The sequence below is a fragment of the Strix uralensis genome, chromosome Z (genome assembly GCF_047716275.1).
Source record: "Strix uralensis isolate ZFMK-TIS-50842 chromosome Z, bStrUra1, whole genome shotgun sequence".
Classification (NCBI taxonomy): Eukaryota; Metazoa; Chordata; class Aves; order Strigiformes; family Strigidae; genus Strix; species Strix uralensis.
The window spans coordinates 20,103,474-20,131,284 of NC_134012.1; the positions used below are offsets into that span (position 1 = coordinate 20,103,474).

The 27,811-nt window shown below is 39.9% G+C and overlaps 1 protein-coding gene across 9 annotated transcripts; it reads left to right on the forward strand.

The window, feature by feature from the left end:
* The first annotated feature begins 1,762 nt into the window (after positions 1–1,762).
* Positions 1,763–21,559, forward strand: C9orf72 (C9orf72-SMCR8 complex subunit). Of its 9 annotated transcripts, XR_012626993.1 has the most exons (12): positions 1,853–2,080; positions 3,337–3,837; positions 7,047–7,106; positions 8,030–8,125; positions 8,772–8,836; positions 10,901–10,973; positions 14,618–14,734; positions 15,457–15,692; positions 15,947–16,011; positions 16,200–16,257; positions 16,757–16,866; positions 16,949–17,013. XR_012626993.1 is itself a non-coding variant. In XM_074855335.1 (11 exons), exons 2-11 carry the CDS (start codon positions 3,394–3,396, stop codon positions 17,133–17,135), a joined length of 1,446 nt encoding a protein of 481 aa, XP_074711436.1. In that variant the 5' UTR covers positions 1,763–1,835; positions 3,337–3,393; the 3' UTR covers positions 17,136–21,559. The 9 variants fall into 9 exon arrangements, 7 of the variants coding, with proteins under 7 accessions (XP_074711436.1, XP_074711440.1, XP_074711434.1 ...); XM_074855335.1 differs by lacking the exons at positions 1,853–2,080; positions 15,947–16,011 and adding an exon at positions 1,763–1,835 and having other exon boundaries at positions 16,949–21,559; XM_074855333.1 differs by lacking the exon at positions 15,947–16,011 and having other exon boundaries at positions 1,856–2,080; positions 16,949–21,559.
* The last annotated feature ends 6,252 nt before the right edge of the window (positions 21,560–27,811 follow it).

The window sequence follows — 27,811 nt, forward strand, 5'->3', positions numbered from 1 at the left end:
TTTTTGCTTGAGCTCAGAGCCTGAGCTCATTCTCACCTTCTCTGTTACACACTCTCCAATTAATTTCTTTGCAGACGTGCAGCATTAGGCTTCATAGCCAGATGTATTCTCTCTCAGGGGAAAAAAAAAATCTGCTTATGCTGCAGCCTGTCACTTCTCTGATGTGTCCACAAAAGGCACCTGCAAAAATAGTTAGTCTCTTCAAATCATATCCAATGGGATTGTTACTCTTTCCTCTGCATGAAGAAAGTATGAAAAACTGAAGGAAAAAAAATAAAGACAATGACCAATATTGCTACAATAGGCAGAAATTTTGTTCTGCCAATAATATAGCTGCAGCAATTAAGAGATTAATCTATTATTTTAAGAAAAAAGTAAGGATTTGTAATTCTTTGCATATAACATGGTGATTTGCTTTTAAACATAGAATTCTCAAAGCAGTTTCTAATGGGAAAATTGATGCAGCAATACCAAGTGTCTTATGCAAGGCTCCATGACAATTCTGTGACAAAATAAAAGCTACTTCCCCATCCCTGAAGCTCAATTTTCTTACACCATTACTTATGTAATATCAATGCACTTTTTGTATGGAAGAGTGTCCACAACTACATGAAAAGCATTTTACATTCATTTATCTTCACTGTTCAAATGCAAACTAAATGCACAAAACCTGGGTTTTTTTTATAAACTGCATAGATTTACATTTAGATAAAAGTAGTGAAATTCCAGAGTTTGATGCCAAACCTCTGAATTCAGCAAATTAAATATCAGCAATTTTTAAAACTAGAGTTTAATTCTGCTGCTCCTCCCAGCTCTTGTATAATCATTACATAAATTTTGTGTGGTCATTTATTGTTACTGGAGCTCTGCTTTACAGAAGCTAAAACTGGAGTCCAATACACAGACCTAAGTCATTTTATGTTCAGTGTCTGTCTCATTAATAAAATTAATCAAAAAAGCACATTTTAGCTGGCTGAAGACATTTTTCAATGTGAAGCTATTCAACTGCCTAACATTCAAGGCATTGTGAGGAAGGTGATTTTTGTGGTTAAACTGGGAGGATATCACTCAAAAAAAACGAGACATCAGGTCTGTTGTGCCTTGTCCATGTGCCTGTTAAAACTGCTTGACACCACTCTTCAGGGTACAGCTGAGGGGAGGGATCCTGCCGGACTAGAGATGTGTTGTTACATCAGCGGGGTCTTTTTCATTTTTAGGCTGTAAATAAATAAATGCCTCTCACACCTAAGTGACTATGGTGATTATGGAAATGTTCAAGGCCAAGCTGGATGGGGCTTTGAGCAACCTGATGAAGTGGAAGATGGGGGCTGGAACTATGTGATCTTTAGTGTCCTTTCCAACCCAAACCATTGTAAGATTCTGTAATTTTCATCCAGACTGGATTGCACAATAGGATATAAAGGTACTTACTGTATACCTGTAAAACTAAATGAAGCTCCAACAAGGGCACCTTCACTGTTTTGCCTACAGTATGTTTGTATACTAACCTAATTCTGTCCTTACTAACTTCCTACTTTAAGCTTAAAAGCCCGTCCCTCAAATGACGCACCCGGCAGAAGGGAGTTTCCCCAGCTACCCTGCAGCTGCGGCAGCTCTTCGCTTCCTTCACAAGCTGCATTTGGTTTTCGGGCCGGCCCTGGGGCCGGTTTGGGGTTGCTCACTCCCACAGAGTGCCCTGCCTTAGGCTCGCTACTCCTCCCAGGGCGCACCAGCACCGCTCTCCCCGCCGCCGCGCGGAGGCAGTCCTCACAGCACCGACGCGTTCCTGGGCCGGCCGCGCCGCCGGCCGCCATTTTTCCTCCGCCGCCCGTGAGGTAACACCGCCTCTCTGCTGCCGCTGCTGCCGTTAACCAAGACGGCCCTGCCAGGCGCGCGGGCAGCTCAGCTCAGCTCAGCTCAGCTCAGCACCCGCCGGGGCCCCCATCCCGGCAGTTCCCCGGTAGCACCGACCACCGCGGCCGCCGGCGCTGCGCCTGCGCAGTAGCGCCGCTGAGGCCTGCCGCCTTGTGGGCAGGCGGGAGGGGAGCGGCGCATGCGCGGTGCGGCGGCTGGTGCGCAGGTGAGGCGGGCGCGGGGCCGGGGCGACGGGGGGGGGGGGGGAGGTTGCACTTTCCCCCTCGGGGGCTGCCGCCGTCCCCTCCTGTTTGCGGAGGGAAGGAGCCGGGCCTTCTCGTAGCTCGCCTTCCCTGGAGATGAGTCTTTTCCGAAGTTCAGACCAGACCTGGAGGGTGCGAAACGGGCCTGATCCAGGCTGGGAGCGCGGTGGTTCGGCCTCCAGACCGTCGCCGTGTGCGGCAGCTGCCGTGGTGGGGGGTGGGAGGCTTTTCTGAGGAGGCTGTGGTGAGAGGAAGCCTCTCGTCAGGCCGTGAGCGTCAGGAGGCAGGGGTGACTGGTGCTGCCGTTCGTCTTCCCTGAAAACCGTGAAGTCACGTAGAGAGCGCCGGACGGCCTTGGCTTCGCCGCTGCCGTCTGGGCTGGTCACCGCGGGCAGGGCTCGGCCGAGCGGCGGTGCTTTTATTGATCTGCCCAGGTGAGGGAGTGCACCCGGGCGATCTTACTAGGGACGCTCGCCAGGAAAGAAAAAAGTTCAGATACGTGAAACGAAACGGTGCCAGAAGTCTGGCGGGTTACAGCTGTGCCGCTGAGACGGGTGTTCCTGCTCCTTGGGGAGCGGCGCGGGGCGGGGTCTCCTCTGCTGTCATGTGCAGTGCTGCAGGCTGAGAGGAAAGGAAAGCCGAGTCCTGGGTCATGCGACATTTCATCGAGATAAATGCATTTTAGCTGTTACGGCTTTCCATCCTGTGTTGGATTTGCTCGTGAAACTTTTTTATTTAATGTGTTCCTGTGACTCGCATAACTCTTAGGGAAGATGAAACTTCCTCTTATATTCTGCAGCTTCCCATCAAAATGGGAAAGCTGTAGAGCTCTTGGAAGCTGCTAGGGAAAATGTTTAAAGATTTGTATCTACGCAACATGAATTTTCCATCAGTACATTCTATAAAGTGCTGAGCATTTGTCTTGTATCACAACACCCTGCATGTCACCATGATGTAAAAGATGTATTTATCGTCTGTCAGTTTTCTTGCACAAGTTGAATGCTGTGCATACTTCTGTAATGAGTAAAGGGTATTTGAGGTCTGACTGACTAACTTTTGTAAAGCATACCACTTCATTATGTGGAATGTATGCATATACACTTCTTTCTTGAATGAAGTCTACTATGGGGTAGAAGTCAGGTTGTCTCTTGAAGTCTTATTTGGAAACAAAAGAAAATGAGATAATAATGAGTGCATCTCTAATTTTGTTTTTTTCTAGGAAAATTTTTTTTAGGTAATGTAAGCATTTCAGTTTTAAAAGAGAGAGGAAGCGGGCATGTCAGCTCTTTGTCCACCACCGTCCCCTGCAGTTGCTAAAACAGAGATCTCTTTGAATGGCGAGTCACCTTTATTAGCTGCCACTTTTGCTTACTGGGACAATATTCTTGGCCCCCGAGTGCGGCACATCTGGGCCCCAAAGACAGAACAGGTACTTCTCACTGATGGTGAAATAACTTTTCTTGCTAACCACACCCTGAATGGAGAAATACTTCGGAATGCAGAAAGTGGTGCAATAGATGTGAAGTTCTTCGTCTTGGCAGAAAAAAGAGTAATCATTGTGTCATTAATCTTTGATGGAAATTGGAATGGAGACAGAAGCACATATGGACTATCAATTATACTTCCACAAAGTGAACTTGGCTTCTACCTGCCGCTTCACAGAGTGTGCGTGGATAGGTTAACACATATTATAAGGAAAGGAAGAATATGGATGCATAAGGTAGGTTTATTGTCCATTACTAAAACCAGTTGTCCAAGTTGTCTTGAGCAAAAGCAAGAATAAAATTCTGTGACACCCACTGTGTAGCAGTCCAGACACAAAAACTCAGAGGAAGCTGACCTCTCTACAAGTGTACAGTTTTGAAGGTTAAAAGTTACAAATATGTCAGCAAATTCAAGGCTGGGGTTTTTAGCCACATGACATATCCTGGTAATACTACCATAACCCATACCAGGCTATCTAGCTGAAATAGGTATCCTGCACAGGTTTTTCATCCTCTGAATTTGATCTAAATTGTTACTTTTAATTATGTTAATTAGTGTATTTAAACTAGGTAGGATTGTAAATTTACTGTGTTTCAAATCGTTGTTTTCACTGTTGAGGTCCAGAAAAGGGAACTGATACAATTAATATTGTCATTGTTGTTAACGGTTTTGTTTTTCAAAAAAAAAGGGTATCAACAAACAGTTGGGCAGGTGTTAAATTGTGTAAAACTAATGGAAGAACCACAAAAATACATCTATTTTAGTCCAAATATTTCTACTTCTGAAATTCAAAAAGGAAAACATGCTAAATTTTTCTGAAGAATTGCAGCTCTTAACTTTTTGGTACATTATGGGTATTTTCTTATTAAGTGAAAATTGTTATGTATTTTTGTTTAAAATAAATAACATTCTAATAATAAAAATTAATATCTCTGTCGTCTTCATGGAGTACAAGTTGTCTTGGAGCAGTAGATTGCATGTCAGATATACTGTGTGTGGTGATGCATGTTTGTCTGATAAAGTTTTTGTTCCTCTTCTGTTTTAGGACCTCTAGTCAACATACTTTAAACTTTCTTTTTGAGTGCTCTTATGTGAGTTTATTAAGATTCCAGAAATAATAAGCTGTTGTAAATTTTTGTGGTGGTGTTTTGTTACTGCTACACGAGCAAACTCCATTGATTTCTGCTGTATTGCCTGATGATGGCCAGTAGTGTTTTCTGTCACATTGTCTCTTGATACTCCTGGGGTTTATTTTTCAGAGGAAGGCTGGGACATAAAGTTCATTTTCAGTAGAGTAGAAACACATGTTTTCATTCCTGATCTAGTCTTCTAAAAGTTGCTGGATGTTAGTGTTTTTGACATAAGTGAATGCTATCTCATGTTCTTGATCACATTACTTCTCTGTCATTTAGTGTCCTCTGTACTGACTTTTAATGTGAGTGGTTAAATAGAATTGTCCATCATTCTTAACTATAGTACGTCTTACCTCTTTTTGGACATTGATTCATATCAGTATGTTTCCATAGCTGAAATAGCCTTCAAGTGTCATTAAGAATTACAAAAGAAAAGTTTTCTACTAGTTTTCTCAGAAAGTTGTCATTAAGTTCTTCATTCTTTTTCAGATGTTCTTGAAGCAGATAAGTCAACTGGGTTAGCTGCGACAGTGACACAGTCTGAAATAGATATTTATTGTCTCTCTTTTCTTTCTTCTCTTTTCTCCTTTTTTTCTTTTCTTCTTTTGGAGGAAGATCCAAGTACAAAATAGATGACAGATCAGATTTGATCAGAACCAAGGAGGCACTCCACAAAATAATCTTGCTAGGTTGAAGGCAAGTTCTCTTCCGTTCAGCAACTGTGTAATGTAGTAAACTTCATTAGAACTGCATATATCTGCAGTTCTGCAGCCTTACATAGAAGAGAGAAAACTGCTTTGAAAATGTAGATTAAAATTTAGACATGAGTTGTAGCTTGATAGTATTGAAATAAAATAGGCTCATTTTGTAGTTTGCATTTTGAGGCAGTTCAGCAGCTATGCCTACAACAGAACGAAAAATGTTGAAGTCATTATCTGAAACAAACTATGCATCTGTTCTGGAATTTCTGGTGGTTGTGGTTATGAGCTCTCATGAGTTTTGTGTAGAGCCAGACAACATTTCCAGCTAGACTTTAGAACAGAAGAAACCTTCTGAACTCAAGGACTAGCAGAAACATGGAACAGTGTTCAGACTGGCAAAGAAAGACAAGCAACTCCAAGCAAGTCATCTATGTGGGATTAGAAACCCCTTTTATCTACTTCAATTTTATGTTCCAGTTGTTTAATAATTTTGAGCAGTTAAATTTCTAAGAAGTGGCTTACACCATTTATTCAGCCTTATCTTCATGAAGACTGACTTCTTTTAATGCAAAGGATCTTCATTCTCAAGGATGTCTTCACTGACACTGAGCTCAAGGGTAGGGGTGCCCTGAAGAAATCTGCCACATTCCAGTAGTTTTTCACAGATGTTTCTTTTAGATAGTTAGACAAGTTTTATTACTGTTTTAGGGCAGGTTACTGTAGCTTGTTCCCTATTCACCCGCTCAAAAAAAGGTAAACTCTTTTCCACTTGATGAACTTGGATTAGTTCAGTCACAGGAAACTAATGAATAACCAGTAAATTCAATAACCTGTCAGATTCTAGCAGAAGATATTATTAGTTCTCACAGCATCTTCCATTTTTGCTTATGGTATTGATTGTTCCAGTGATTAATGCCAAATTCTCTTTGTGAAAAATAACTTGATTCCATTGTAAGTTGTATTTTGAATGCAGTTTGCTACTCAGCTGCTGATGAGTCTGTTTTGATAACTTTGTCCAGTCTCTTGTACATTGTGTTTTATGTATTTTTAGGTTCATGTCTCCTGTACTTGGTTATAAAACAACGTTTTGAAGACTTGTCAGTGTCTCAAGATGTGGGGGAAAAAAAAAAAAGTCCTGTTTCTCCTACCCTTCCCAAACAAATAATTTTTCTCATTCTGGAGGTCTGATTTTTCTCTTGCTGCATCAGGAACCATCAATCTGTACCTTATGCATTTGAAAATAAAAACCCATCCATAAAGTGGATTTCTGCACCATAATCTGATCATTTGGCATTTTCTTGATCTGTAATGAAGAAACGTAAATGTTTTGTCATTGTCATCACACCCTCCCTTTCCTGCTACTCCTGCCCGAACATGTGAGAGGTTTGGTGGGGGGCAAAGCAGGAGCATTGATCTGTTTAAAATCACATCACTTCCTGCTAATGTCAACTCAAAAAAAAGAAACAAAAAAAAAACCACCCCATGAACATCAAAATTTGACTCTAAGAAGCATGACTCCACAGGAAAGAAACTGTACCATTTGACTGTTATGTGCATACATATATAAACAAATACCAGAGCATTTATGTTTAACTGCTTCTCTTGCTCAGGAGAGGCAAGAACATTTCCAGAAGATTGTCTTGGAAGGCACGGAGAGAATGGAGGATCAGGTAAGGGCCACCTGGTTGATGCGTATGACACACCATCACAAAACTATTTCACTGCATCTGGTGACTGTAGAAGTTGGTGCTGCTTCATATTTTTGGGATTCAGGAAGATACTTTGGACTGGCTGCTGACCTGCCATGCACAGGAGGCAAAGTTTCTGAAGATAGGACGATGGAAGCTGTGAACAAATTGAAGGAAAATATATTTCGTCACTTTATGGGTAAAGTGGAAATCTATGAAGAATATTACCTTTCAGAAAAGGAAAGTCATTTACTTGAACTTGAAGCTCTGTAAAGGTAGTAGCTTCCATAGATTCATGCTCGCCTCCTGTCAAGGATGGTTTTTCACTAGGTCATTACCTTTTCAAGTTACAGAGACGTACGGAGTCTGTCATGTTGACATGTGGTTGGAGACCTAATGAATAAGACTATGAAAACAATTTGATATCTGAAACTGTAAATATGAAATTGTGGCTTCAGTTTCTTGTGATACGTAAAACAGATAAGTAATTTTGTATGTTCATAACTAATATGCCTTGTTTTGGTTTCCTGTAGTTGTTAAAACATCAGACTTGGATTTAAAACGCTTAACAGTAGTTGCACATAATATGGTATGATCAGATTATCTCAATCTAAGTACTTCTTGTTTAGGCCAGTCAAACTGATTGTGAAAATTAGCACAGGACCCTGGAAATCCATTTTAGACATGATGTTGAGAAGCAAAATCTGTTTTCAGTTCATAATTATTGATGAGCAAAGCCCAAGAAGTCTGTGCGTGAATTTCTGCTCATACCAGACCTGCAAACAACACTTGCCAACAGTAGGAAGTTAAAGATGTTTTGCATGTAATATTGCAAGTTCATGTTAGTAGTAGCTCCTAATACTGCATAATGTGCTTTTACTTCAAGCATTTTATTTATTGCACAGGGTCAGAGCATCATTCCAATGCTGACAGGAGAAGTCATTCCTGTAATGGAACTCCTTTCATCTATGAAATCACACAGTGTTCCAGAAGAAATAGATGTAAGTCCTTGTGTTCCTTGCATTCTAAATAAAAAAGTGGCTTTGGAGCTCTGGTTTGGTCCTCTGTTTGGCAGACAAAAATCCCACAGTAGTCATAAATTCTTGTACACTTCAGTTGTTTCACATCAAGTTCTCCTAAGTGGTGAAGGGAATAGTTTAATATAATTTTTAGTTTGGAAAATATAACAGTACTAGTAGTGGTTTTTATGGTCAGCACTTAGCAAAATTGACTGCATAGGATGATACCGTTTTTAAGAGTGGAGTGGAAGGAATATTTGATGCAAAACGAAAGGAATGGGGAGGTAAATGGTTTTAATGATACCTGTTTCAGTGTGGTTTAGTGTTCTCATAGAAGTAGGTGTGATCTCACATGCACTAATTTAAACTATTGTGGACAAGATTATCGAAAAAAACATTGGGATGAATCTGACTTGTGACTGGTGAAGAATATTTAATAATCAAGTGACTCATCTTCAGAATTGTTTGGCTGAAGTCAGAAGGTCTTTTTAAGGTTGTGCTTTTGGGCAGCCTTACACCTTAAATAGTTCCCAAACAGTTCCCACCTGTCATTAAAACCAAAAATCAGTAATTTGGAAGGTGTTGCAGATCCTTGTCTAACCTTTGTTTATATTTACTTGCATTTCAGATAAGTGACACAGTGCTAAATGATGATGACATTGGGGATAGTTGCCATGAAGGCTTTCTTCTCAAGTATGAATTTCAGTTTTGATTTATGCTGTGGTAAAATGTTTTGAACTTGTGTGTGCATATATATATAAAAGTATGTGCATGTGAACATGTATTAGATTAGCTTTCTTTGTAGGAGTGGGGAGAATGACGTGTATTTGGCTTTTTTTGATTTTTGTCTAAAAAATTCTGTAGAAGTTGCCATCTTCTTAGAAGAATGGCTCTGGGCTAATAGCTGTATCTCTATAGACTGCATTGTCACAGAGTCATTTGCTTGATAATAGAATTCCTATCAAATACAGTTTTTCTTTGATACTTAAGTTCAATTTTATGAGGCTATAAGTCGAAGTCTTACATTTTTATGAAATACCAAAAAAACCTGGGGTTGTGTTTATTGCATAAGCCATGAATAAGAGTCATTAATGGTATGGCATAGAGAACGCTTATTATTAAATTGTGTATTTCTCTTTGTTGTTTTTTTGTTTTGTTTTTAATGTATAAGAGAAAGTAGTCACACTCGAGAGCAACTTGGTCTCTTCTTGTGGGAAAGCATATTTCATACATTTTAATTGATGTTCTGTTAACTTTCAGAACATCTCTGGTGTAACTGCATTCATTTATGTAGTGCTTAGTGCCATCTATTTATACAGCATCACATACACTTCCTGTACTACAGAAATTCCTGTGTTAATTTAACTAATTCTTCACAATAATGTAGTATTTAGTTCTGTAAAGAATTTGGGAAATAATGAAGTGAATGTCATGGAATGGCTTATTGTAAACAACTAGAGCCATTGATCCTACAATGATGAGCTATTCACATACCAGATGCAGATTTATTGGGCAGGTAGTAGACTGTAGGATGTCAGTTATCTCCTCTTGACGCTTCTTTTCCCTGGAAATTTTGTCTTGAAAAGAAAAGAATAACTTGGCCATTTGTGTAAAGGGTCTAAATGTCTGGTTTTTAGCTTATCTGCAAAGTTTATCAGCTCAGCTAGGTTCCACTTTCAAGTCTTAAATATAGTGTTGCATGGATTTATACATGTAATTGAATAAAAATTGTATTAAACTAAATAAACTACCATATCAACAAAACCAACTTCTAAAATAAGCAGTCACGCTTTCTTAGTAACTTCTAAATTATACTGAACATCTATTTCTGCCCCAAAGGAAGAATTCATAAGAATTCAGATGGCCTTAAATTTAACTCCTAGAATATACTTGATAAGATAAATAGTAGCAGGTCCAATATAAAGTCCACCTGTAGATTTCGGAGCCTGAGTGTAGCTATTATAATCCTTACCAGTTAGAGGTGTTTATTAGAACTGGTTAATCACATACAATGCATCTTTCAGTAAGATAGCATAAATGTACTTTTGTATATTCACAGATATTGGAGAAAGTTTTTTAATACTGTTTAGACTTTCTAGGGTATCTAGACTTTTTGAAACTTTGGGCCAAGTGTTGGTTTGAGAAAGTGCGGGGGGAAAGCGCAGGATGAGGAAGTTTGTTAAAGACAAGTTAAGAGTTGTGAAGGTTAGTCCAGATATATTTACTGCAGCCTCCAAACTAAATCAGATCTGTGCTGCTGGCAAGTCAGAAGACAAGATCACTCATCTTCTAGCATGCCTGTATGTATTCTGAGGGACTCAAATAGAATAGTTTATCTGCCAAGTCTCCCAAAACTGGCTTCTGATCCACAGTTTCAGAAAAGGAGGATGACCATGAAATAGATCTTTTGTCAAGATGCTTTCAAATCCTTCATTATTAATGTCTTCTGTTACTTTAGACAAATTATTTTATACAGATTCTGTAATACAGTTAGATAGTAGCAGTAGACAATTTTTGTTTGGTCTGTAAGTGGTGTTTGGAGGTTCTGAGTGGCAGTCTTTTTATTCATCAAAATGAAAATGTAGATATTGTCAAACTTTTCGATTTCAGCAGTATCCTACACACAGCTGTGTGAGGTCCTTTAGGTATGGGCCTATATTTATGCTAGGAGCACTTCATTTTTCTTGTGAAGAAGATAATTGTTTTATTTGAAAAGTCTGATTAAATGTATTAACCTATGTTTGTTTTTATTTGCAGTGCAATTAGTTCACACCTACAGACCTGTGGATGTTCTGTAGTTGTAGGAAGCAGCGCAGAAAAAGTTAATAAGGTAATGCACTTTCTAATAAACCAAACTTAAATGTTGATTATTAGGAGTGTTAGATGTTATCTGAAACAAGGTTTATCTATAAACGTACTTGAGGTTGAAGAAGGAAGGAATACTGTTTATCTGGGTATCTTACTTCAGCTGGTTGGTCAAGCAGTTGATAATTCTGTCTGAAAAATGCCTTATCAGTTGTATTCTGTCAACTATAAGAAAACCAATGGATTTAATGTAATTGATACTGTATCATTTAATTGATACTGTAGGACCCCCTAAGGGAGGCCTACAAGAAAGCCAGAGAGGGACTTTTTACAAGGGCATGTAGTGATAGGCCAAGAGGTAACGGTTTTAAACTGGAAGAGTGTAGACTTAGATTAGATATAAAGAAGTTCTCCACTGTGAGGGTGGTGAGACACTGTCACAGGTTGCCCAGAGAGGCTGTGGCTGCCCCCTCCCTGGAATGGTTCAAGGCCAGGTTGAACGGGGCTTTGAGCAACCTGGTCTAGTGGAAGGTGTCCCTGCCTGCGGCAGTGGGGTTGGAACTAGATGATCTTTAAGGTCCCTTCCAACCCAAACCATTCTATGATTCTATGATAAACAAGTAGTAAATGAGTCTGAGCTTTTAAAATTACGTTTGCTAGCAAAAGTATATAAATTGAAGATTTCTGAACTGGCTTGCCCAGTTCAGCTATATCAGTGAGTATTATCTGTGTACTCTTGAAGTAATTTGAATCTGCATAATTACTCTTACGCTGGGAATAAATGTACTTCTGCATCATGAACTGCTTGTGTTTCATGGAACATCCAAGATATTGAGTCTGTAGTCACACACACACATTGAAGCAGGCAAGTTTACTGGGACCTTAAACCATTCCAGCAATTCCAGCATTTTTTTCTTTGTAGCTGTGTTTGTGTTGACTTCATCTTCAGTCTATTTAAAACTTGATTGGTAAATAAGTGCACAGTTTAACTGGTAGATCTTAAATTAGGTTTGACTCAGCTTTTCAGAAGAACCAGAAAGAGGCAAAGTAGAGATACAAACCCCTAAAACTGAGGCCTGTAACAACAAAACACTCAGTGTGTCATACTTGCTGGAGCACATCAGTAGGGATGATGTTTAGGAGCTTTCAAGTCCAGAGACAGTAAGCAGCATTAGCTGTACCTCTTCACAGGGCAGAGTATATGCATCATTATGGTCTATTTGGGAGGAAAAAAAGTCACTCTTAGCTGTCATTTCAGAACAAGAAAATAATTACATTTTTGTGGTAGACATTTTTTCCCATGTTATTTTTAACTCTCTTGTAAGCTTGTTATTGAAATACTTAATTTGAACCAATATAAAGCTATCACCTGTACTGCTTTTACTCTAATATTTTAGTATAAATGGAGACTTTCCTGATGCTTATTTTAAGCTTACTCAATATGTGAAGGAAAAATCAAATGAAGATGTTTTCCTTATTCAGAATTCTCCCGGTACTTTTTTTGTATAAGGCTTTTTGATTATACCAAAATGCTAGTTTCAGATAAATTGAAAGCAGTTCTTGGAAGAAACACACTTGTGTTTACTGTCCATTAAATTATTTTTTAAAGCATGTTTCTTTTTAGCATAGTGCAGTGCATCAGTGTTTTGTTCAGAGAGATTTCCCTTTGACTTGCATTTAAGTAGGCTGTTACCCCATCCCTTCTAATAAAAACACTGAAGTCAATTTTCTGTTAGGATATTCAGAGACAAATCGTGAAGAAAGTGTTTTCTTTGTGAGAAAATGTATTTCACTAAATCAATTGCCTCTACATTCGTGGCTGAATCCCTTAATAAACCTCTTTGATTCAGAATATCCCTGCAACTGGGAATGAAAATAAGGTTTTCATAAAATTGTGCAGTCCTAGAGCCTTCAGGTATTAGGTGCCACTGCACTTAATGAGTATACCAATACTGCTGTGAGGGTAAGGCTCTGTGTAGTTATGTAGCATTATAACTTTTCAATTTACACTGGGGCCTCTGGGCCATTCAATAACAATAGTCCCATGTCTCGAGACCATGACAAAGTTGCTACAGTGGTGCATGTGGAGAAGCAGTATATTCAGATAACTTCATTTTCTGATAGGGAATGCTTTTTGGATATTGGGCTTTTCTGTCTGATTATGTTTTTAATTGTGATTATTGAACTCTGGTTTATTTTGTAAGACTAAAACCTTCCTTTGAGGAAAAACTCATTTTAATTTTCAAAGTCGATGCCCTTTTTGATATACATATAAATGTATCTGCGTTTATTGCTTCAATGTGAAATAAAAATTAAGAACAGTGGGCCTGCTGAATATATTATATGTTAATTGTAGACTATACATATTATATATTTTATGGTATGTATGTCTCCTTGCTGCAGTGAAATATAATAATCTTCTTTTTAAAAAAATCAAGGCACCTTTAGCAAACCTGTGGTTTGAAATAAGCAGTTCATGATGCTTTATAAAAATTGGGGGATTTGTGTGTATTGGCAGTGATGCACCTCTGATCAAATGAACAGTAAATTCTGATACTCAGTCACAACCAACAGGGGATGCAGAGAAGAGGAAATTCTCAGTTCTTAGCTGAAATCAGTTAGTATGTATTGTTTCGGGGGTGTAAGATTTGCACATGATTAAGTTAGCATAATAGAGGAAATGTTAAAGGCTTAAGTGATTGTAAAAAGCTTAACGTTTATGGTTCATAAAATAATTAATTAAAAGGCTTTAAGGTCTAAATGGTAATAAGCATGTGAGATGTATTGATAAGCTAGACACTATAGGAAAAAAACAGTCTAGAGGAATGTGAGGGTAAAATTCCATAAATTCTACACGAGTTCTTATCAGCAGTGTGCTCTTTGTGTCATGGTGCAACTGTTCTGAAGTAATTGCTTTCTTTATGGCATACTTTAGCTTTCCTTAAAGTAAAAAAACACGTATTGCATCTTGCTGAAGTGACAAAAAGCATTAGTCAGAAACTATGTTGTCATTGTTTTAGGTACTGCATAAACACATTGTGCAACGATAGAGCCTTCTCAAACACCTTACAAACACAGGTAGGACACCACAGGTTAAGACTGAAAGGTTAGCAGAATGGAATACCTGTTTGTATTTGGAGATGATTACTTGTAGCTGTAACAGCAAAGAAGTTTGAAAACGGATAATGAAGTAGCTTTGTTGCTTTTAATGGAGAGTTTGAGGAAATTACAGAGGAAATAAACATGGATACTTATTTAGGAAATTGTCTGATTGGAGACAATAGCTGCTGTTTCAATATGGAATGAATAAAATAAGAGGCTTAAAAGACTAGGAAAGTAATCACAGTAACTCATGTTTATGTAATAGGAAGAGGAAGCAGAAGGCAAAAGTGATTTGTCCTACATACTTGGCTTAAAAACAAACTTTGCCAGAAAGTGTTGGATTTTTCCTTCATTTGACAAGAAGTTGGAGTAATATGACTTACAGTTTAATAATTTAAGCATGTCACTATTCTGTGACCTTGATAACGTTTTGGCTTTTCTAATATGCATGATGAACTTTTTGTTCATCATTTGAAATGCCTGATACATTCTAGTCAGAAATTGCATTTGAAGATCAGTTCATTCCTTACCTTTTCATGTTTTTCAAAACTGTTCTTTTTAATGCAGATTGTGAGAACATTGTGTCTGTTTCTTACACCATCAGAACGGAAGTGTTCCAGACTCTGTAGAAATGAGTCTTCTTTCAAATACGAGTCAGGACTTTTTGTTCAAGGCTTACTCAAAGTAAGTATGCTTAATAAAGTTCTATTTTTTTGAGGTTTAAGAACATTCTTCAACGTATGTGTATGCATGTGCATAAGATGTGCACACGTATACACATGTTCATGTTCAAAGAAATATGTCATCTTCCCTTTATTCCTTTCTGGTGCTGTAGCTTTCTTGTAACTATCTGCATGTTAAAATGCCAAGCCTGTCTTTTCTCTGACACATCTGTTTCTTGAGTATTGTCCAGAATTGTTCCTATACTTTGAGATACAATAATAATACTCTTTTGCTTACTTGGACATAGAATCTCAAAAGGCGTTTTTGTGTTGTACCAAAACCAAAATAAGAGCAGTCCATCAGTCTGACAGTTTCCAAATCTTTTAAAAGGGCTGTAGCAATGGGTGAAGATGAATAGAAAAATAATGCTTCTTGCTCTAGCAAGCAGTCTAAACTTACCAGATAAATATAATAGTATAATGTTAATGGGCTCATGAACCAGATGTTGCAATACTGTAATACAGAGGTTACCTCAGTACCTGTTTTCACTGTTATTTTAAGGGAATTATACAGTATGGAGGGCTTTTTACTGGGCTACAATCACCAGTTCTCTCAAACAAAACATATCTAAACAAATGGGATATAAAATTTAGGCATGATGCTTTAATATGTTTTGTTCCAGTATAGATTTGTTTTTTTTAAAAAAAAAGTAACTAGAAGAATAATTTTTTTCACTGAAACAGGATGCAACAGGAAGCTTTGTGTTGCCCTTCCGTCAAGTAATGTATGCCCCATATCCTACTACACATATAGATGTAGATGTCAATACAGTGAAGCAGATGCCCCCTTGTCATGAACACATCTATAACCAACGACGATATATGAGATCTGAGCTGACAGCATTTTGGAGAGCTAATTCAGATGAAGAAATGTCTCAAGATCGTATTATCCACACAGATGAGAGTTTCACACCTGATTTGTATGTACTCTTCTCTCACATCTCTCAAAGTTATTTGATTTGGGACAAAAGAGTAAAGTAGTACAAAGTGTACTTTCTAATAAAGTACATAAGAGTTTTTTTGCTTTTAAGAAGCTCCTTCAGCTCTGGTAGTTGCATTAATTTTGAAGGAATTTACTAGTTCCGTCAGTTCTCTTGTGTTAAATATTACTGAAATTCCTTTTCAGTGATACTTCTGACCATGTTATGTTGATTTTGTTGCTTGTTTTAATTAGGGGTATTACAGAACTAAGTGTATTTGACAGATCCCGATGACTTTCCTGGGTTTAATTCATTTCATGTAAGAGTTTTGCTTTAAAATTCTATATTACCCTTAAAAATAGTGAGTTTATAATTCACTAAAATTTTGAATTCACTTTTAATTTCTGCCAGATCGTAAACATTAATGTTGTGCTGTGCACATCTGCTGGACAGTTAGTGTCCTTTCATGGCACTACCTCACAATTTTGTTCATTTTCTTTTCCATAGAAATGTCTTTCAAGATATCCTGCATCGAGATACACTAGTAAAAGCCTTCCTGGATCAGGTAATTGTTGCTTTTTCAGAAAGAACAAGAGCTGAAGGCCCTAGTAACAGATAATTTCACATAAATAGATAATTTGTTGGCTTAGTAGCTCTTTCTCATACTAGTGCTGTGATTCTTCTCTGAATAACTAGAGAGAAAAATACCTGTGCTATTTGTAGAATTAGTATAATACTGAAACTTCTTCTCTACTTATGAAAAACAATGCACATTTTCTATTTCTGTGCAACAGTGTCTACAATTGCAGTATTGAGAAAGCTACCTGACTGGAATTAATTTCACATCAAGCAGAACTGTAAAACAGCTTAATTTATTGAATCTGTGGAGCTAGAAAACTTAAGAATGAATGTTGACTATATCTACAAATCTGCTGTTAATGTGCCTGGTTTGCTATAATTAAGGATAGGTTACATGTGTATGCAATGTTTCTTTATATTTCATGTTCCTAAAATTATTCTTGAATTTCAGCATCTACTTAATTTTCTGGTATAATTTTTAACAGATCTTTCATCTGAAGCCTGGCTTGTCTCTAAGGAGTACCTTCCTTGCACAATTTCTGCTAGTCCTTCACAGAAAAGCCTTAACTTTAATAAAATACATAGAGGATGACACGTAAGTGAACAGACAGTAGAAAGAAGGCTTTGAGAAAGTTTCTCTGTTCTGTTTTACAACACCATTTTTTATTTTCTTGCAGGCAAAAAGGAAAAAAACCTTTTAAGTCTCTTCGTAGCTTAAAAATAGATCTTGACTTAACAGCAGAGGGCGATCTTAACATAATAATGGCTTTGGCTGAGAAGATTAAACCAGGTCTACATTCCTTTATCTTTGGGAGGCCATTCTACACTAGTGTACAAGAACGTGACATGCTCATGACGTTTTAAAGTTCTCCACTGCTAATGTGTAATATTGCAGTCTTGCATGGCAGGAAGAAAAATTTGTCAGTATGACCACCACACTTGTGACACTCATTGACTTGATTGAGGATGAAGCATTAAGAGCACAGTAACACTGCAGTCTGTTCAAAGCAGGAGGGAGTCCTGTTAGCGGGGAATATCAGCTTAGCTAGACGAGCATGGTTTTAATGAATCCATCTCTTCTGTGTGCTTTTCTAAACAGTAAATGTTGCCAGAAGTTCCTTTGCCATATGGGCTTATGAGATAAATTTGGACATGTTTTAGTGTACGATGATTGGAAGTATTTTATTTCCACAGGGACTTCCTTCAGGTCTGTGTCAGTTTTTCTCTGTTCTGCTGCATCAGTATTTTTTAGTGTTTCCACAGAAAACAGTATATCACAGAATCATAGAATGTCTTGGGTTGAAAGGGACATTAAAGATCATCCAGTCCCAACCCCACTGCCACAGGCAGGGACACCTTCCACTAGACCAGGTTGCTCAAAGCCCCATTCAGCCTGGCTTTGAACACTTCCAGGGAGGGGGACAGCCACAGTCCCTCTGGGCAACCTGTTCAGTGCCTCACCACCCTCACAGTAAAGAACTTCTTCCTTATATCTAATACATAACTCAGTGTAGCTAATCTAATATAACTCGATGTAACTCCATCTGATCTTGCTTATGTCTAATTAGAGAGGATATATATCCTCTGTAATCTTGGAGGTTTTGGAAGAGGAGCCTTCCAAGAGTTTGGAAGAGTTTTTAAAAGTTTTTGTTCTTATGTATGTGGTGCAAATCTGAAATATATCTTCCCTCATCTCCCTTTTTAACACTACTGGCTCCTTCATTTAGAACATTTAAAGGTGTTTGGGATTTTTAATGTACTACAAAGTGCTATTTTTGTGTGCAAATTGTTGACTATTAGCAGCTTAAATAGCAGCACTCTGCACGTGTGAGCTGGGTCATTATTTAAGCAACTTTGTGCATGTAAGTGCCAACCAGGATACTCTGCCACATACTGTTGGGCCATCCTGCAGTGAACTCTTCAGTGATCCAGCATAACTGAGCTGTCTCAAAACACAAACCAGAAAACCTGTGTCATTCAGCAGCGGTTGTCAGTCTTTCTGTCTGTAAACTGCTGCTGTTTTTTCCATTGTCAGTTAGAATAAGGTTCAGATTAAAGTATTAGACCTTACCAAAGAACATCCAAGTGATAGCCAAACTGAAAGATAAGATAGTATTTTTTTTACATTGTCATGAATATATTTAATAATCCTTAATTCGGAGATGAGCACAGCTGTGAACAATGTGATTAGCATTTTACTAAGTGGATTCTAGTCAATAATCTTGCCAATCTTTTGAGTTCATCTTAGCAAATCTCCAACTTTGCTTTGCTTGAAAATAAAACCATGATTTCTGTCTGTATGCCTCAACCTTTCTTTTTCAGTAGCATGTAGGAGTGGTGTGATGTCACGTTAATCCAGATCGATTTTTTTGAGTTGTGACACATGGTTGGGTGTGTTACATTAACAGTGGTACATTTGTACTACATGTTGTTGTATGTCTTCTCTTTTTGGACAAACACAGGAATATATTTATGCCATGTTTTAGCGTAGCCACATAACTCAATATTCATTGTGAAAAAGCTGCACTTGTGATTGGAGAAGCCACGGCTGCTTTATTGATTAAATTTTGTTTATAACACTCCTTGGCAAACAGGTTTCTATTTTCAACACAGCTTTTTATTATGTCTTTCATGCAGCGAGACATAAAGGTTGACAGAAGTTAGGATCACAGCTTTTCCTGAAATGTCCACTCAGATTTTAGAAGGAATAATTTTCTTTATTTAGATGCCCAGAATTCCCTTACATTTCCTGAAAGACAACGATTCACAAATATTCAGAGCTTCTGAAAGATGTGGAATTAAGCTCCAGCTGCATACCATTTTTGTGAATGAACATCATTAGCATTACCTGGTTGAATAAGTAATTACATTTTGTTTGCTGTATGTGTATGTAGGACTCTTGCAGTGAGCTCAGTGCTTCATTAAAAGAACTTGTCAGAATTATGCTTTCATCATAGGATCATAGAATGATTAGAGTTGGAACGGACCTTACAGATCATCTGCCACAGGCAGGGACACCTTCCACTAGACCAGGTTGCCCAAAGCCCTGTCCAACCTGGCCTTGAACACTTCCAGGGAGGGGGCAGCCACAACCTCTCTGGGCAGCCTGTTCCAGTACCTCACCACTCTCACAGTAAAGAATTTCTTCCTTGCATCTAATCTAAATCTACCCTCTTTCAGTCTAAAACCATTACCCCTCATCCTATCACTACACTCCCTGATAAAGAGTCCCTCCCTACCTTTCCTGTAGCGCCCTTTAAGTACTGGCAGACCACTGACTTGCCTGTAGTTCTCCAGTTCTTCTTTTTTTCCGGTTTTAAAAATGGGGGGGGGTATGTTTCCCCTTTTTCAGTCAGTGGGAACTTCACTGGACTGCTACGACTTCTCAAATATGATGGATAGTGGCTTAGCCACTTCATCCACCAGTTCCCGCAGGACCCGTGAATTCATCTCATCAGGTCCCATGGACTTGTGCACCTTCAGGTTCCTTAGATGGTCTTGAACCCGATATCCTACAGTGGACAGTTCTTCCTTTTCCCAGTCTCTGCCTTTTGCCTTCTGCATCTTGGGTGGTATGGCTGGAGTGAAGACTGAGTCAAAAATGCCATTGAATACCTCAGCCTTCTCCATATCCTGCATAACCAGGTCTCCCATTTCCTTCCAGAGAGGACCCACAATTTCCCTAGTCTTCCTTTTATCACCAACGTACCTATAGAAGCTTTTCATATTGTCTTTGATGTCCCTGGCCAAATTTAAGTCTGTCAGGGGTTTGGACTTCCTAACCTAATCTTTGGCTGCTCAGACAGTTTCTCTGTATTCCTCCCAGGCTACCTGTCCTTGCTTCCACCCTCTGTAGGCTTCCTTTTGTGTTTGTGTTTGTCCAGGAGCTCCTTGTTCATCCATGCAGGGCTCCTGGCGGTCTTACCTGACTGTCAGGATGAATAGCTCCTGAGCTTGGAGGAGGTGATCCTTGAAGTTTAACCAGCTTTCTTGAGCGCCTCTTCCCTCCAGGGGAAGTATCCCATGCTACTCTGCCAAGCAGATCCCTGAAGACGCCAGAGTCTGCTCTCCTGAAGTCTGGGGTAGTGAGCTTGTTGTGCACCCTCCTTGCTGCCCTAAGGATCTTGAACGCCACCATTTCATCATCACTGCAGCCAAGGCTGCCCTTGAGCTTCACATTCCCCACCAGCCCCTCCTTCTTGGCGAGAACAAGATCCAGCATAACACCTCTCTTCATTGGCTCCTCTATCACTTGGAGAAGGAGGTTATCATCAGTGCATTCCTGGAACCTCCTGGATTGTTTATGCCCTGCAGTGTTGTCCCACTAACAGATATTGGGGTGATTGAAGTCCCCCATGAGGGCCAGGGCTTGTGAATGTGAGGCTGCTCCTATCTGTCTGTCGAGGGTCTCATCCGCTCGGTCTTCCTGGTCAGGTGGTCTGTAGCAGACCCCCACTATAATGTCACCTGTCCCTGTCCTCCTTTTAATCCTGACCCATAAGCACTCAGTGGCTCCTCATCCATCCCCAGGCAGAGCTCCATGCTCTCCAGCTGGTCACTGACACAGAAAGCAACACACACACACACCCCCCCCCCCATCTCCCCTGCCTGTCGATCCTAAAGAGCCTGTATGCAAACTCCTTTGTGCTGCTCTTCAGGTGCTCTCCTGCTGACCTGTGACCCCTCTCCAGGCTCTGGGCATCTACTGGCACTGGCATCAAACTGGTAGGAGTGGGATGGATTGAGGTTCCCCTCCCCCCACAACTTTACTTTAAAGCCCTTTCACCAGCTTGAGTTACTTTACCAGACATGTTACTTGTGCTGAGATTCTGTTTGTCGTCTTAGCATTATTATTTCCTTTTGTGTTTAATCAATTGATCCATTAGAAAAGAGCCTGATTGCACTAAGCTTTTACTCTCATGTCTAAGATTGTGAAAAAAATGTAATAAATGCTACTGAAACTTCTAATGTAGAAGTGTTGAAATCTAAAGAGCTTTAAATGTGCTGCTGAAATTAATCACTTCAGCTTGATAAGCATTGGAAACTTAACATTGACACTACTAATAGTAAAGCTCTTTTTGTTTACTGAAGATGTCACTTTCTGAAATTACTAAAAGCTGGAAACTTTCTCAGTTGCTACTTTTGTTGCACAACTGTCACAAGTGCACTATCACAAGTGCAGTACATATAGTGAAGTAAATTATTAAATGCATCTGCATGTTGTGTTGTAAATCTTGCTCAGGAAATGAAGTATTCTAATAAAATTCATGCACAATTTTTGACTTCAATTGCTGCTGATTTTTTTCATAGGATTTCTGTTCTGTATCTGGTAGAATCATTATCTTTTATCCTTTGAAATAAAAAACCTTATTCCTTGTTAAATTAAAAATGCTGAGATGGTGAATCACAGACTGTCATTGATAGAAAGTCATATGTTACTTAGTTCCATTTCTGTTAAGGACTTACTCATTTCAAGCTGAGACTGGTGTGACTTGCTATGCCTCTGATATGCTCAAATAAGAATTTAGCTTCTATTTTTAAAAAGTTTTAATCCCATATGTGAGAATTCCTAAATGTTTTAAGGAGTTCACTTATATCTAGCAGTCAGTGAATACCTTTCTTCAGGATTTCAGTTTCTTACAGTTAAAATAACAGGGCAAGTTTATTTCTTCCAGTTGGATTTGAACAGGGAGTAGTGTTTCAGAGCATTTTTAGTAGCACAGTTTCCCTGATCTTGATTGCTGCCATGTCTTATTTGTTATGACTGCAGAGGATATTCCCAGCCTATATACCAGCATGGGTATTTTGGTAATGTTCTTATCCCTGAGCCACCAGTATGACACACCAGTACAGAGTGCCAGAACTTCTACTCTCCATTCTCCACTGGGAAAAGGTGTTAGAAAAGATTTCTCTTCCTATTCTCAGATCTGTGAAGACAAAGCAAAGTTGTTCAAAATATGAGGGCTATCTCATACAGGCATGTTGCTCACATCTGTTGTCTAATCAGAGCCTACAAAGAATGCACTTTGTCCTCTCTTCAAGTTTACCTCTGTCCTGGCATAGAGCTGTGCCTTGACTGTTACACCTCCTACTTGGGCAAAACACCAAGGGAACTCCATAGCAGCATGTCCTTATTTACAAGGTGGTTCATGTGATACTTCGTTTAAAGGAAGTCATTATATTGCTTCTCAAAGCCATGCTGTTCATATGCGTGTCCAGAGATTTCAAACACAGAAGACTTCAATTAAATTTCAGAAAAAATGACACAATCCTGACAATGACTACCAGGTAAGTCTGACTTCAGTTCTAACTAAAATAATAGAGCTACCCTGCAAGAACTTTTGACCTTTGATTAGCAAAGGGCAGATTTTCAAAGCAAAAGATAGTGGAAAGAGAATTTCCTACTTAAACGGCATGGAATGGGAACTGGTAACTTTTCCCTTCTTTTAGATGTTCCTATCTTATTGTCATATACATGACAGAGGTCCCTGACAACTGGAAAAGGGCCAAAACACAATTGGGAACTGCAGGTTGCCCAGTTTCACTCAGGTACCTGGGAAAATCACAGCCTGTGTCCTCTTGGAGCACGTGTCTTGCCACATGAGGGAGAAGATGGTGATGGGGAACTGACAGCATGGCTTGACCAAGAGTGAATAATGCTTCACACACCTCATTGCTTTCTGTGATAAAATGACTGGATTTGTGGACATGGGGAAAACAGGGGATATCGTTTACATTGACCTCAGCAACGTTTCCAGCACTCTTCCCACAACATCCTTGTAGCCAAGCTGAATGTTGAGGTCTGGGTGTGTGTCTCACCAGAGGGGTAAATACCTGGTTGGGCAGTTGGGCTCAGAGGTGGTGGTCACTGGACTGCTTGTAGACTGGTGCCCCATAGGGTCCCACAAGGTCTGCCATGGGGCCTGTCCTGTTTAACATCTCTATCCGTGACTTGGGAAAGTGACCAAGTACACCATCAGGTTTGAGGTGATGCCAAATTGGGGGCACCAGTCGATATGCACAAGGGTAGGGCTGCTGTCCAGAGGGACCTGGACTAGTGGGAGGAAAAGACAGGGCCCTCATGCATTTGGGGCAGAAGCAAAGGGCAGCCCTGCCCCAGGCAGTCTGAGCCCTGGCAGCAGTGCTGGTGAGATCAGGAGCAGCTCTGGGGAGAAGGCCCTGGGTCCATCCTGATGGGCAGTGAGCTGAGCAGAGCCAGAGGGGATGGAGATAATGGACGTTTTTTCCCTGTGAGGACAGGGCCTGGACCCAGGGAGGTGGTGCCATCTCCTTGGAGGGTTTCCAGCCCCCACAGGATAAAGCCCTGAGCAACCTGGTCTGACCCCATGGCTGAGCCTGCTCTGAGCAGGGGTCAGACTAGAGACCTACCAAGGTCCCTGCCAGCCCCAAACTGTCCTGCAGTGCAACGGTCTGGTAGGTGGACTGCAGTCACTGCTGCTTAGAACCAGAGAACAGCCGAGGTGGGCAGTCACCTGTGGAGGGCAGTGGGTCCAACTCCCTGCACAGACCAGGCCAACTTCCATCAGCATTGCTCATGGCATTGTCAGAGTATTCTGAGTATCTCAGCATTCTGATTATCTCCAATGGCACAGATAAAAGTAGGGGCTGAATAAATTCCACTGTGAGAGCACAGGTGTGTGAAAGCTTAAAGGTGGCCCTGGATTCACCGGTGAAACTGGGGATGCACTAATACATGAATCCCATAGAGAAAAGTTTAGGTATCAGGAATATAGTGTCTAGCACATATGTTAATAGCAGCATATCCTTTATTTGAAACATGAGGGCTAATCAGGACTTTTTGTAGAAATATGTACCTGTAGAAAGGAATAAAAAGACTTTTAAGAGAGGAATGTAGACATATAAGCAAGGGTAATTAGGTAAAATCACTTAAGATATTTTTGGCTGTCAAACTAAAAGCTTGATGCTGTGAAGCAGTGACATCACAAAGGCAAACATCTGTAGCTTCGTCCCCAACCTGTATTACAGAATCACAGAATCACAGAATCATCTAGGTTGGAAGGGATCTAACAGTAAGCCAAAATGTTTGAAAACGTACAACAATCAAAAGCTAATTTGTGAAACTTTCAATGCCAGCTTCTCTTCCATTTAGAAAAATGTCTCATTATGTCTCAACAGAGTGTCTTTTCCAGCTTCAGTTAAATATGACTAACAGTTGCTAGACTTTTGGTTTTCAGTAGAAACAGCAACATAAGAAATTACAGGTCAGGGAATACTGGAAGTTAGTACTGCAGCCTATACATACAGTAATTCAATATTTCTGCCAAAATATTCAGTAGTGTAGCTGACTGACGAAACTGCAGTTTCAGCCTTCCTCATTCATCCATAGGGATGCAAAGCAGTCTGTCCTTGCTGAGATTTCTGTCTGTCTCAGGCTGTCTCTTTGCTGGAAATTAATCCTGCACCACTTTGTCTCCTGCTGGCAATCTCTGCTCTGTCTCTGTGATAGCAATATTTGGAAGTGATTTCTGATAACCTAGATTCTGGAGGAAGGACCTTCTGGCATTTCAGGGGTTTTTTTAGTAGCCAAGGGCTGCTGCACAGACAAAACACACAGAGTGCAAAGGACCTGGAAAATATGTAATGACTAATTAAATTCATACCAGTTTTTGGCAGAGAATTGGGCATTGGCAGGCTGAGGAACGTTTTCAGTTCAGGCTGCTTTTAGCATTGTTACTGCCAAGGTCTGACACTTCCTCTTCAGGTTGGAGACTTGAGAGGTAGCTGATGCAAACTCATTAACATGTTTGTTGATTAATGATCACACTAGAATGAAATGGGTAGGACAACAAAATTCTCAGTGATCTAGGCAATCATATAGCAGCTTGTAATTAAATAACAATGCAGAGTATTGGGCTTGACTATGAAACTGTTAATTATAGGTCTGAATCCCAGTGAAACACATAAACACAATCAAATTACAATTCTGTTAGTGTGGAGGTGCAAATAGATTTCCTCCCACACCAAATCTGACGGACATAGACCTGATGGTGGGTTGTCCAAGGAAGGTCCCGCTGGCATCCCAGTGGTCTGGGGCACGCAGGTCAGCATCGCTGCTGTCTGCAGGCATTTGTGCTCCTGCTGCTGGAGGGGATCCACCTTTCTTTTCCTCTGCCTGATTTCATACCTTACTCCCTATTTTTTCTTATTTTAAGCTTTTTTCCTATCCTTGCATCTTCCTTCCCTCACCAAGCTCCTCTCGGCACCCCATACCTGATTGCTTTTCTCCATTGGTATTTCTGATACTGTCATTTAGGCAATATTGGGCATATGTGGATTTACCAACAGTAAAGCTCAGGATGAGTGACTTTGTACCCCAAAGTTCCCCTACTGTTGGACTTTCTCAATTCCTAGACATAATTACTTTACTTTAGCCTCCATTCCCCTGCCTGGCTCCTATTAAGCACAAGGAGGTTCTTATCATATGCATCAACCGTTTGCATACCAGGGTAGCCAAGTAACTTGTGTTTCACACTTCTGCTGTGGGCTACCACAGGTTCCCCATAGGAACCTGTCTGCTGTGAGGCTGCATGCCCCATGGGACCTCCAGTATGCCAAGGCCAGGGGGGTTGTGAGCTCTGGAATGTGCAGGAGGCTGACTGAATTAAGCCATGAGGCACCTTTTGGTGCCAGGACCTCCAGGATGGAGAAACAGAGAGGCACTAACAAGGCATAGGGTACAGGAGCATAGGATAGCAGCACAGCACCTCATAAGACAAGCTTGTGGTTATGATTCAGGGATCCATGATGCTAGCATGTCTTGACTGCAGTGAACTCATGGATGTTTGATTTCCTGCGACTTCATCAAATAAAGTTGCTCTTTGATGCCAGCTGGTAGTTGCCATGGGGGCTCTGTAAAATGTGAATTCTACTCTAGATCCTTTCACCATCATGCCAGGTCTACGCAAAAGGGCAGCTCTATTTCTGAATGTTTTTTAGGATAGTTGCAGCCCACATGACTAGCATCTGGCTGAGCTGTATTTACAACTAATGTACTTCAGGCAAAATTTTCACATAGATACAAAACACATACATATAAAATCTAAACTATGAAGATGTGACAAAAATATAATAAAGCATTCCAGCCACCTTTCTGATAATGCATTTAAGAAAAAAAATGAACATCAAAAAAATTCACAGCTAATAGACTCTATTAAACTTTCAAAATGTCTCTTTTCAAACTAATCACCCAGATTTCATTCCCATCTTCGTATATTTCAATAGATTTCTTTGTCCATTTGTGAACAAACCTACCAGTCTGACACATATGAAAAGAAGTATCTGTTTGTTTGACTGGTCTTATGGATATGGTGACAACATGATGTCTTCAATTAGTTCAAGAGAAGTGCCAGCTTGTAAATGTGCTTATTACAGAAAAAAGTAGCCAAATCTAGGACTAGCTTTATGTATTAGTGACAGAGTATAACTAGTTTTTTAATTATGGAGTTTTGTTAATCGAGAGTGTGCGCACATAAAAAATTGTGCAGTGTTTGAGCAGATGTTTGTGTTGGTGGGGGCTGCATTAAATGTTCTAGCATTTTATGTGGCTTTGCTATGCTTTCTCTGCTCTTAATTTTATTTGAGAGTGTAAATTCACAAACTGAATACTAGAGGTGCCTTTCATTTTGCTAAAAACTTCCATTTTTTAGTCCTCTTGTTTTTGTTAATTTCTGATGCTTAGTAATGACACATACTACAAAACCAGTGCATTGGGATAGATGCCAAAAGACATGGATTAAGCGTGACCCTTCCACAAAGGTTAATATTTGGAAGTTGCAGCAATTTTGAGGTAAGCCTTGGACAGCCAGGATGACCAGAATGATGCTGAAGCCACAGGCTACAATCAGAGAGAAACCTGTTAGCAACAGTTTTGAAACAGAGGTTGAGCCGCATTTCTGAAAGCTGCAGGCCGGTCCCTGTTTGTGCGAGGAGACAGGTGCTCCTGGTGGGCTCAGCTGTTTGCTGAGCTTCCTACACCTGCTCTTGGTTCCAGGTAAGACTACGAAATGAGCTTAAAAAAAAAAAAAAAAAAGATGCTGGAGTCTGGCATAGAGGGAGAGAGATTAAGTTATTTTGTAGGAGGCTGAAGAAAGAGTCCAAGAGGCAACAGTTTGGTGCTCTGAGCCCCAGCCTGACTGTGACTGACCAGAGAAAGAGAAGTAGGCTGGGAACGCAGATCACCTCCCATCAGCCCGTTATTCGAATTCTGCTTTATGGAGGGTGAGGGGCAGAGAGGTTTTCCTACGGAGGGGGAAATCTCCCCATGGCCTTGCAACAATTTAAATGGGGAAGAATTAAGTATTTTTCACTTGAGGCCATTTATCTGAACCCCAGAAAGCCCGATTGTGCAGAGACTGAAAACATTTTTGCTTTTAAACCCAAACAGGGCTACTTCTTTCTTGAAACACAAACCAGTGTTATTCTGCTGTGCAATGAAAGATCAATTCTTCAGGCTGTGAAAAGGAGGCTTTTAGATAACTTGGGTGCCAGAGGTCACAAAG

Coding starts and splice junctions, on each gene's coding strand:
- C9orf72 (XM_074855335.1), top strand. CDS start 3,394: ATGTCAGCTCTTTGTCCACCACCGTCCCCTGCAGTTGCTAAAACAGAG. Junction 8,126..8,771: donor GTGTTCCAGAAGAAATAGAT/GTAAGTCCTTGT, acceptor CTTGCATTTCAG/ATAAGTGACACAGTGCTAAA. Junction 8,837..10,900: donor CATGAAGGCTTTCTTCTCAA/GTATGAATTTCA, acceptor TTTTATTTGCAG/TGCAATTAGTTCACACCTAC.